Source organism: Vulpes vulpes, chromosome 9, assembly GCF_048418805.1.
Source record: "Vulpes vulpes isolate BD-2025 chromosome 9, VulVul3, whole genome shotgun sequence".
Classification (NCBI taxonomy): domain Eukaryota; kingdom Metazoa; phylum Chordata; class Mammalia; order Carnivora; family Canidae; genus Vulpes; species Vulpes vulpes.
In genome coordinates, this window is record NC_132788.1 from 95751196 (window position 1) to 95762422 (window position 11227).

At 50.9% G+C, this 11227-nt stretch overlaps 1 protein-coding gene across 7 annotated transcripts in view; it reads left to right on the forward strand.

Moving 5' to 3' along the window:
• The window catches only part of FYCO1 (FYVE and coiled-coil domain autophagy adaptor 1), a 72927-nt gene extending 63542 nt beyond the window's left edge, over nt 1-9385 (forward strand). For all 7 annotated transcript variants that reach the window (XR_011994429.1, XR_011994431.1, XR_011994430.1 and 4 more), the window contains 2 exons: nt 3647-3756; nt 5567-9385. Coding sequence is in view for 4 of the 7 variants with exons in the window: in XM_025989209.2 (XP_025844994.2) it covers nt 3647-3756; nt 5567-5642 (186 nt within the window). In the remaining 3 variants the exon portion in view is untranslated. The remainder of the gene's footprint in view (nt 1-3646; nt 3757-5566) is intronic.
• The last annotated feature ends 1842 nt before the right edge of the window (nt 9386-11227 follow it).

The window sequence follows — 11227 nt, forward strand, 5'->3', positions numbered from 1 at the left end:
TTTGGCCAGAGAAACTGGACAGCCTGCCTGGGGCCATTGGGAATCAGAGGAAGAACCAGGACTGGGAGCAAGAACCCTTGACTCGGTGTTTGTTAGACAGCGTTATTGAGGTATAATTTCATATGCCAGATAATCGACCCACTTAAGATGCACAGTGCATTCACCGCGTTGTGTAACTGTTGCCACTCTAATTTGAGATCATTTTCATCATCCCCAAAAGAAACTGTACCCACTAGCAGTCACTTTCCAACCTTCACCCCCAGCAACCACCAACCTGTTTGTCTATGTAGCCTTTTATGACTCACTTCTTCCACTGAGCCTAGAACCCTTGCTTTGTACAGAGCCCAGGGCCACGGGAGCCCATCCGAATAGCAATAAAACCATTTTGGACTGTCTTGCTGACACATGACATGAATCAGGGCACCACCATACAGGCACTGGAGGCTGGGGGGAGGCGCTCCCAGAGCCCACCCAGCAGACACCTGCCTCAGGTTTATTCCAGAGACCCCGATCATCTTCCCACCACCTCATCTGTGTGAGCTTTGGCACCTGAGAAAAATCTCATAGATTTTGACCCTGGTGGGAAAAGCAGAGCTGAGATGAATGAAAGGTCTGTGGTGCAGAATGTTTTAAGGAAATGAAGCATATTGTTTTAAATGTACTTTCCTCAGAGGACCCCCTAACGAGCTCTCTGTTGTTGCTCTGCAATCAAGGTAGTAAATGCTGAGGTTGAGGTGTGGGGTGCCCAGACACCCTTGTATAAACAGCCAGCCTTCCTATCTAGTGGCTCCTTAGAGTGCTAGCTGGAGTGTCCAGGGTCAGAATTCTTAGGTTACAGACCATGGAAGCAAACCCAAACTCTCAACCTCCCAGAATTCCCAGTCCCTGGTGGAATTAGAATACACTAGAACATTAGTGGAATTTAATGAGACCACCTGCAGAAGTGGCTACCCCAAGTCCTACCCACAGTAAGCTCCCCATGCATCTTTTTCCCCTCCAAGCTTGTTTTGGGCTCTACTCCCTAACCACCACCAGCTCCCAACAAGAGCACATGTACCGTGGTGTCAGGAACATGCTGTGCATGCTCTCTCCCATGCCTGTGGGGTCTCCCTCTGATTTTTTATTTCTCTTTGATCCATGTGCTATTTAAAACTGTTACTTAGCTTACAAATATCTTTATTTTCCAGAGACCAATTATTTCTAATTTCATTCCCTTGTAGTCAGAAAACAGACTGTGTAACTTGAATCCTTTTAAATATGAGGTGGGCTTTTTTTTTTTTTTTCTTTTCCAATGGGCTAGAAGGTGGCCTACCCAGGTGTCCCCAGTACACTCAAAAAGAAGGTGTGTCCTGCTGTAGTCAGGTGGAGTGTTCCGTAAATGTCAGTTGGATTGAGTTCATTGATTCTATTCTTCAAGTCTTCCATCTCCTTATTGAGCTCCTGTCTGTTATTCCATCAGTCATTGAGGGGTATTGAAATATCCAACTGTTAATTATGAATTTACCGATTTCTCCTTGCAGTTCTACTACTTCTTGCTTTGTGTGTTTGAAGCTCTCATTAGGGACATAAATGTGAAGGACTGGTCCATCCATCTTGATCCATTAACATCCCTGTCATTATGAAGTTATCCCTGGCCACATCCTTTGGTATCAAATCTATTTTGTCTGATATTAATATAGTCAATCCAGCTCTCTTTTGATTAGTGCTACCCCAACATATCTTTTTATGTGCTTTGACTTTTAACCTATTTGTATCTTTATATTTAAATTGTTGTTTCTTATGGGGTTGGGTTGGGTCAACCTGATAATCTTTGCCTTTTACTTGGGATGTTTAGACTATTTATATTTAATGTACTTACTAATCAGCTTAGGCTTGAGTCTATCATCGTACTGTTTGTTTTCTGTTGATCCCATCTATCTGTTGCTCCTTTCTCCTTTCAAAGTGGTGAGCTGGGGCAGCTGCAGGCCTCACCTAGTTCTCTCAAAGATCACTGTCCTCCATTGCCTGATGTCCAGTGTCTTGTGTATTTTGTCTATTCTTGGTTATCTCTTGAGAGATCAAATCTTAGCTCTTCTCCCATGTCTTTGAATATGTTTTCCCTTCTCCCTGGGACAGCCAGAGCTCCCTCCAACTACCTAACTTGTCCAGGCTCAGCGTAGCCTCCTCCAGGATGCCCCACCACCACCACACAGCTGCAATGGGCACCCCTCCTGGTTCTCCCCTCATGACATGCTCACTGTTATAACTGAATGTTTCCTTATCTGCTGTCTCTGTTAAACCACAAGATCTTTGAGGGCAGAACGTTTTGTGGAAACTTACTTTACTTTGGGAACTCTGGCCAACACGTAGGGTTTCAAGAAATGTGCCTTGGTATTCAAGTGTAAGTTGAAAAAGCCATCACATTTTTATGAGCATTTTGGATTCAGTCCTTTTGTGCAGGGCAAAAAATGTTTCAAGGGAATGAACAACTGAATTTCACAAAGCTTTATTTCTGAGAGTGGAGCTAACACTTAATTTTGCAAAGAATAAAAATGCTCACTTGTGGGGAAGCTTGCCACATTAGGAGCTTGAATCAACGAGGTGTTAACTGTGGTCTCTAAAGCCTCTGGTCTGTGTGACCACTTATGTGTAGTCAGTCCTGCGTGAATGGCCTAAGGGTGCTTTCTGAGACAAAACCCACTGGGGTGTTTATCACCTCTAAAATCTTTTAAAATCTTGGTTGGCTCTGTCTTATTTTCCTATGTCCTCATTTCCTATCATATGCTCTACTGACTGAGTCAGCCAGGTACCCCTCCATATCTTTGGTTTTAGACTTTCCCTCATGGGAAAGGTTGGCCATCCAAAGACCCTTCCCCCAAACACCTCCTGGCACTGTTCAGCACTCACCTGTCCTCAGATTTACCCCCAACACTGAGGCCCTTAGAACGTGCCCTGGAGAAAGCAAATATTTCCTGGGACTCATTTCTCATTCCTGGGGAAGGCAGAAGGTAAATAGGAGGCTGAGGATTAGGCCCAGAAAGTTGAGAGGGTCCTGGGGCCATGGGGGTATTGCATATGGGATGCAGTAGGACAGGCAGCCTGCTAGGGCCAAGTGAGAAGCAATTGGAGGAGCTGGGCCTGTTCAAGCCAGAGGGCAAAGCTCAGCAGCTCCACAAAGTGCTTGAGGGATGGGTGTGGGCAGGGGCTTGGGGCTCGGCCTATCCCGTGAAACACCCCTCACCCAGGACAGCACTAGGTCCCACAGGAGCCCGCCAAACACAAAGATTTCACCTAGAATAAGCCCCCGCTTCCAGACCAGAAAAAGGCCTGCTCCTCCAGATGGTGGAACATTTCAGCTATGGTCAGAGGAAGCTGGGGACCACTCCTTTGGGGCCTGACTGGCTCATGATTCTGGGTAAAATGCATGCCCACAGCCTCCTCCCCAACCACAGGTTATCAACAAATGCAGGGCATGTGGAAGACTCCCCCCAACTCCTGGGGCTGATCCCAGACACACACATCTCACAGCCTTGCTCAACTGTCACCTCAGACAGGGCACCTAGCCTCCCTGGGCCTAGTTCCCTCCCCAGAATAAAGGGTCTGCCTGGAGGCACCATAGGGCATCTCGGCTTCTGTGACACTTTTTCTGATCTTCTCTTCCTCCCAGGTCCTTATCCCCACAACCCGATGCAGCTCCCACAAGGAGAATATTCAGGGCCAGCTCAAGGTCCGCACACCAGGCATCTACATGCTCATCTTCGACAACACCTTTTCCAGGTAGGTGTTTCCACCTCACTCATCAGCATCTTGGAGAATTCACCCGCCACCTGGCTGTAAGAACAGAAGTGAACATTTAAAAGAGACTATTTAATCATCAGTAATTGATTATTAATAGTTTTTTTTTTAATCTTAGACTCCTATACTGTGGTGGTCTAGTGTCTATTATAGATTTTATAAAATACAGGCTAGTGCTTACAGAGACTTAGCATATGTCAGGTGAGTTCTCTGCCCTCCACTCTTACTGATTCATTTAAGCCCCATGGCACACCCATGTCATAGGAACTGCCTTTCTCCTCGTGGCACTGCTAAAGGACTGAGGACTGGGGTGGGGTAGGAGAGGGGGTGGGTAACACACTCCCAGGTCACACAGCTGGTGGTGGTAGAGCCAGTTTGGAACCCAGGGGGCCTGCCTCCAGGCTCCAGGCAGAGCCCTCCTGCCTCTCAGATGTCCAGGCTCTCACTGTCTGGCCCAAAGGAGGGGCTCAGTAGAAACAGAGGAAGGGAGGGAGGGAGGGAAGAAAGGGGGGAGGGAGGGGGAAATGAAGGCAAGGACCAGCTGTTGAGGGGGAGCCCTGGGGCCTTCTTGTCATGGCAGTGGGAACAGTGTGGTCTTGGGAAGCACTGCATCACAGCACCAGATGTAGATCCAGGAGTGAAGGGCTAGGGAAGCAGGAAGTTGGAAGTGTAGAGAGACAAGCTGGAAGGCGGCCGATGAAGGAGCTGGGGAGAGGAACACATCGGTTGAGATCTGCCATGAACCAGGGCCCTCACTTCATGAAGGCACAGAACAGGGGTGGTTAAGGTTGCTGGGACCTATCCCTTTTGTGTCTTCTGGCTTCAACATAAGCCCTTTGTTGGGGCCACCTTTTTTAGGAGACCTGCCTGACCAGCACCCAACTACATCCTCTGTGAGTGGGGCCCTGAGCTAGGGACCACATACATCCCCCCACACGGGGACCCTTCCCAGCCCACTTGGCTTTTAGCAGAATAACTAGAAAGCTGTGCCATCCCCGCCCCTCACCATATCCAGGCCTTCAACCCCCAGGGACTGTGACCAAAGACATCCACCAAAGGAGGAGCTAAGAGAAGGAGCTGCCCACCTCTCCTCGTCTCCTGCCCCTCCCCTACACGCCCTCATGAGCACAAATATACCTTGAATTAGCAGGACTCATGGGCACAGGCCCAGCATGTCCAAAGATCTGCCTTCAGAGCTCCAAGTGGCTGTGAGCCCCGTATCCTCTGCAGAAGCAGTGAGCCTTATCACCACCTCATTGAGATTCCCTGCAAGTTTTCGGAGGGGCCGAGGAGACGCCATTGAGGGCAAAAGGCAGTCCCCATGCCCCGACCAGACTCCTAGTTCTCACTGAAGGCAGCCAGAGTCCTGTGACCAACCCCAGCCTTATTCTGTGCCAGAGATTTCTAAACTGTGGATAGCAGAATGGATTTCAGTGCTCCAGTGGGGGCCTCCCTCAGAAACCTCTCCTCAGAGTCTACTCCCTGCACTGCCCCCCTGAAGCTCCCACATCCCCCAGCAGCTTCAGAGCAGCAGGAGCCGGGGTATTGGTGTATCAAGCCCCAGGGAAGTCGATGCTGACATCCCAGGACCCCTGTACCCTTGCCTGGGTAGAGCTCTGCTGGACAGGCAGGAAACAAGGTGAGGGACCTAGGCCTCTGCCCTCCCAGAGGCCCCCCTCTGCCAGCCCACATGCATGGAGCCCCCACGGAAGCCCCAGCAGGCACCGCTGCCCTGCCCTTGGGCTTTGGGCGCTCTGAGTGATACCCTCCTTTCCCACTTCTGTTTCCTCAGGTTTGTCTCCAAGAAAGTGTTTTATCACTTGACAGTTGACAGGCCTGTGATCTACGATGGAAGTGATTTCCCGTAGCCTCAAGCACCTGGATTCTAGATTCTAATAGTTTCACTTTATGCACAGGAAACACTACTCTTGCTCACCTGTCACATAAAGCACTAAAAAAAAAAAAAAAAAAAAAAAAAGGCGGGGGGCAACCGCTCCGAACCTAACCAGTGTGTGACTCTGGGAGACAGGCCTCTGGCCGCCCCTCAGAGCTGCATTGTCTGGAGCGCTGTGTACTTAGCACTACGCACGGTCACTCTTAGCCTCCATGGCTTTTAAGGGCTCAAGCAATGTTTCCAGTGATTAGGGATCCACCTGTCCTCACACCCAAAGGGACATTCTGCCAAAGGTTTAAACACTCAGGAGACCTTCAGCCTCTCCTGGAGCCACAGCTGGCTCCCTGCCTCCCGAGGAGAGTTGCCCAGGCTAGATCAGGGATCCCAACTTCTGCTCGTGGAGAGAAGCGCCCCACTCTGCCCAGCGGGGGACAGGCATCCTATGTGACCATGAGCCAGGATGTCCCGGCCAGACCCTGTGAGTCCTCAGGCTGCAAGGCCTCTCACAGGGCCATCGTGACAGTCAGGGCAACCCGGGGTGGACTGGGGAGCCTCCTGAAGCCCCAGCTAGCCTCTTGCCATTAGGCCTCTGTCCCTTCCTGCCCCCATCAATTTGGGGCTTCTCCAAAACTCAGCAGTTTTGGAGGGGCCACTAGCTGCACTTTCTCCTGGCCCTTCTGGGAAGGTCTACTCTCATGCAAAGCCCTTCACTCAGGCAGGCCCCTCAGTAGTCAAAACATGGCCCTAGAAATCAGAACTAAAGACTGCCGGGGAAACCGACGCCACACACAGAGGACGTGTCCTGCAGTGGCTGTCTCCACACTGAGGCTGAAGCCCCCGCTGGCTCGCGGCGCCGCCCTCAGCACAGGCAGTGCTGTGCGCTGGCCCTTAGGACTCCCTCCTCAGCTGATGGGCTGTCTCTGTATAAGAACCTCTGCCTCATCCGCAGACGTGTTTACTAATGATCATAATCAGGGTAAGAACCACTTTCAGAAACTTCAGCCTTCTTATCAAAAGTCTTTGGTAACTCAGGTGCAACAGGCATAATTCATGAATCTGTTTTGAGTTCCCTCCTCGGCCCTACTGCCCATTGGTCTGTTCCCCAGCACCCCATGTGCCCACTTCCTGTGGCTCAGCCCACCCCTAAGAACCAGGAGCCATCTCCCCTTGAGGGCCGATGAATCCCGCTTCCCTTTGCTGGCCTCTTTGCAGCCTCCGGAGGCCGGAGCCTGAAGTCAGGGCTTAGACACTTTCATAGGCGAGCAGGCCATCTGACAACGCAGACCGCTTTGGCCAGGTGAGACGCACCAGGCAGAGTGTCTGGGGATCTGAGTGCTGGGCCCAGCCTGTCCCCCAGCTGGTCTGGTGACCAGTCAAGTCACACCACACGGACGCTTCATCCTGTCACCTGCAGGCTTGGTCAGGCTGGTACTGAGAGCCTGAGCACGGGTCAGGGCACCCAGGCCAGGTCCAGTGCAGACCCCTCTGGCCACCACCCAGCAGAGGGGACTCGTGCAGCAGGGGGAGGGGGAAATAACCTCTGTGATGGACTCAGAACTTTCACTCAAATAGGGGACTTGGCCACTTGCAGTTCATTTTAGGCAGGGCAGGGGGCAGAGTGGTGAATTTTCCCAAGAGATTAACCCAGAGAGAAGCCGAACCTGTCCTGCTCTTTCCTTGGAGCAGCCGCTGCCTCTGGCAGAAAGCCACCAGGGGCCCTAGCATCTCCCAGTGGCCAAGGCCTTGACCGTGCTCAGCAGCCAGACTCCCAGAGACTCTCCCTAGCCTCACACTTGTCCTCACAGGTGTGCTACAGGGCAGCGGATTGTTCCAGAGCAAGTTGTCCTGCCTTTGAACCCACCCTCTCCCCTGGAAAGGGTCATCGGAGTTAGTGGTCTGCCACAAGAAAGAAACTAACAAAAGAACCCAAAGCAGTCCGGAGTCTTGTTTCGAGTACTTTCCCAGGATGCTATGGAGACTGGCCAGCTGATGGTGTCACCACCATCCTGTGCAGCTAACAGCTCCTGTGTTTCCTGTGAAAGGCCTGGAACATTCCATCCAAGCCGCCCCCCCCCCCCCCCCCCCGAACCTCTGTCACTCAGCAGGCAGGGGACCAACTACAGCTTAAAAACGACATGGTTCTCACGAAGCCAGCCCTGCTGTAGGAGAGCAGGGGCCCCTTGTGGTGTGCACCCTCTGGGGCATTGACCATAGTAGTTCAGAGGACCGCCTGCTCTCCCCCAGCGGCCATGTCCTGATGCCGTCGCCTATTTATTTTCATGCTGGACAGACTTTTCCCTCATTATTTTGCCGTGTGAGCTCGAGTTTGCTGTGCATTATGCAACTAGAGAACATGGTGGCGTATTTCAGTGTGGCTTGTATGAATAGCTTTATTCCTATTTTAAAGAGGTTCCCGACTTTACTGAGGTTTTGGGGGTTGAGGTACTTTTAAAAAATGCAGATGACAATGAAGAGCAACTATTGAAAGTGGTAGCCCCAGCCTGTAGACTGACACTAGAAATCATCAATGGGACCCCAGATCACTATTCAGCACAAAACAAAACAAAACGAAAACCCGGCAGCCCCTGGATGGCCCAGCTCTCTGAATAACAGCCACTTGCTCTGTAGTACCGATCCCGCTACCTTGTTCGTCTCTGCCTCAGAAGCCACTAAGCAACCTTGCCGAGAAAGCAGCCTCTCAGACATGCTCACTTGCAGCAAGGAAGGGCGTCAGGATAAATCGTGGCATCCACGGTGCACTTGTGGCCGGAGTCCGCTGGACTCCAGGTCAACCAGACCAAGAAGGAATCTGGAACTGAAAAACCCCACCGGGTCTGTAAAGTAGGGAAAAAACCACATAATATAACTGAAAAATCAAGAGAATGGTTTTTCTGAAAATTTTCAGTTATCCACTCCCTGTTCCTCCCCTCAAGGTGGTTAAGCCATTCTAGACTCAAATGAAAGGAAATCCCCATTTGGAGGTGAAATCCCAGAATTTGTGCTTTACAGGCCACTGGTTAGATGTCTGCTCATTTTTAAAGTTTTTTAGGAGTTTCATTTTTTAAAGTTCGCCTTTATAACTACATGTAAGACCCCCATTCCTGGCTCCAAGGGGTTGAGAGTGAAAGCAGAGAGAAGCTGTCTGTGATTCCGAGAACCAGCGGTCACCCTTACAGAGACCAGTGAGCCAGCCAGCCGTGTTTACAAAACACAGAGCGAAAGGCATTGCTTAGAGGAAACCTGGAGTTTTTCTCATTGCATTGTGATTCTTCCAAGGAGATAGGGAATACTTAATTAATAATGCCTTTTCCCCCATAATTGCTTTTTAAAGATAATAAATTAGATTTCAGTAGACATCACCAATGAACAGGCTTCCTTAGAACCTCATAATGAGTGTTATCCAGAGATGCTCCTGCCTCTGGGGGCTGCAGAGCAACATCCATGCCTCCGTTGAGCAGCTTCCAAATCAGAATTGCATTTTGATTGACAAATCCTCAATTCTCGAGGCCTTATGGGGTAGTGGGTCTGGGAACCCATTGCATTCTTACCTGCCAAAGAATTACCCAGAAGCACACCCAATGCCAACACCCCACCTGCGCAATAGGGGTGAGAAACTTTTATATCTCAAAATGTATTCCTTTATAGCATCTGCTGCACCATTGGGAATGGTTTTATTTTTAACCTCAGGATTTAAATAAAGCAAACACTATGACATGGGGGGAGTAGCCTTGTCTTTTATTCTACTGGGATATAAGGCCCGTTGATGAAGTTACCCAGACCAGACTCATAGTTGAGTTGCCCTACCAGGAGACAGCCTCAACTGGTACACTCCGGATTTTCAAAAGGGCTCACACCAGCAGATACCCTGAGAGATTGCCATGTGGCCTGGTATCCAGACACTTTCCCATCTACCCTGATGTCAGTGCTCAGACCTGCTGGAGCCAAGGTATCATTCCAAGCTACCCCCTCTACCACGTGAGCTGCCTGGCTCTCCTGGGCTACTCGGAGACACTGCAAGGAAAGAGCACACCTGCTGACCTACCGGAACAGCAGGGTCAGGGGGGAAGGTCATGGATGCCCTGAAACCGTGATCAGTGGAGCTATGGTACAAAGCTGGGCAAGACCATCAGGCCAAGGCAGCTGGCAGAGGAAGAAGTCCCATTCCACTGCTATTTAGCTACTGGCACTGGGTCAGCAATGACCGGACACGGACCTGGAGGGGATGTGACCCAGACACTCCTGGACCACTCAGATCGAGCTCGGGCTGGACGGTCCATCCACACTCGCCCCACACCCCACATGACAAGGGCTCCTACCTTCGGGTGCCTCGAACCTCACAGAACACCCCGAGCCCCCCTTCCCTCCATCTCCCTTCCTTCCTCCTCCAACTGTCCCCCTGTTCCCAAATTCTCATGCGGCCTCTTCTTGAATCTGTTATAGGAAAATAAGTTGTACTTTCTGTAACCATAGCCATGCTCTCCCTCAAGGGCAAGGACTGTATTTCCTTCTTCATCTCCCTCTTTTCCCTCAACCACACAGTGTCAAGCACCATGGCAGATGCAAAAGTGCTCAACATATATGAGATCAAAGAGGATACTGGTCAGTCCCCATGCCTGGTCAGCTAGAAGGCCATCAACAATCCCATTGGCCAGCTTGGCCAGGGGCAGAAGCTCCTGAGATTCCTATGGCAGAAAAGGGCAAAGAGCAACCCTGCAGGAGGAGGTGTGGGGAGTATGGAAGTGAGCTGGCCTCGATCCTGCTCCCCTTGCATCCCCATCTTGTACTAATGATGCCCTCAAGTCAAGCCTCTTACTGTCCAGTTGAAGTTATGGAAGATTGGTTTCTCCAAATGCCCAAAACAACGCAGCAGGAGCTCTTTGGTAAGAGAACAGTCCCTCCAGAGACTTGGTGTCCACGTGGGCTGGGAGCTGGAATGAGAACCAACTGAGACACAGAGCTGTGTATGTGACACTGGAGGCTGGGATCTAGGGGCCTCCATGTCAAAATCCCCATTGCACCCCCACCCTACTCGCTAAAGCACAGAGTAACCCAAGGTGACCAAAGTCTGGTCCAGGTTCTCCAAGCCCTACATTCAATTCCAAGAACCTGAGCCCAGCTTGGTGTCTGCAGGTTCTGTGGCACTTGGAGGTGCCCTGCCTCTCCTGGCCATGTTCCCCAGAGGTGCTGGAGGATGTAGAGGTTCCCCCAGGGGACTCAGAAGGAAACTCTCCGCAGGTCAGCCCTTTCGGTTTGAAGATGCGTGGGAAAAATCTGGTGAGAGGATCTTGCCACCCACACCCCTCTGAAAAGCAAATAGATTGGTGAAACCTGTCACCCAAGATGAGCAAATGGACTTTTTTTGAGAGAGCAGTTGACGCTGAAGCCATCAGAAACCAGGGGGAGAGCATAGCTATTATGAAAGCCATTCAAAGTGGGTTAGGGTTGACAGAAAGGTCAGCCTTCTACATTTCCCACACCTGTGGTTTCTAGAGGATGGTGAAGGCGAGCACAAGTGTGATCGCCAACCTCTGGTCTTTGATGTCTGTCCCCCGTCCCTCC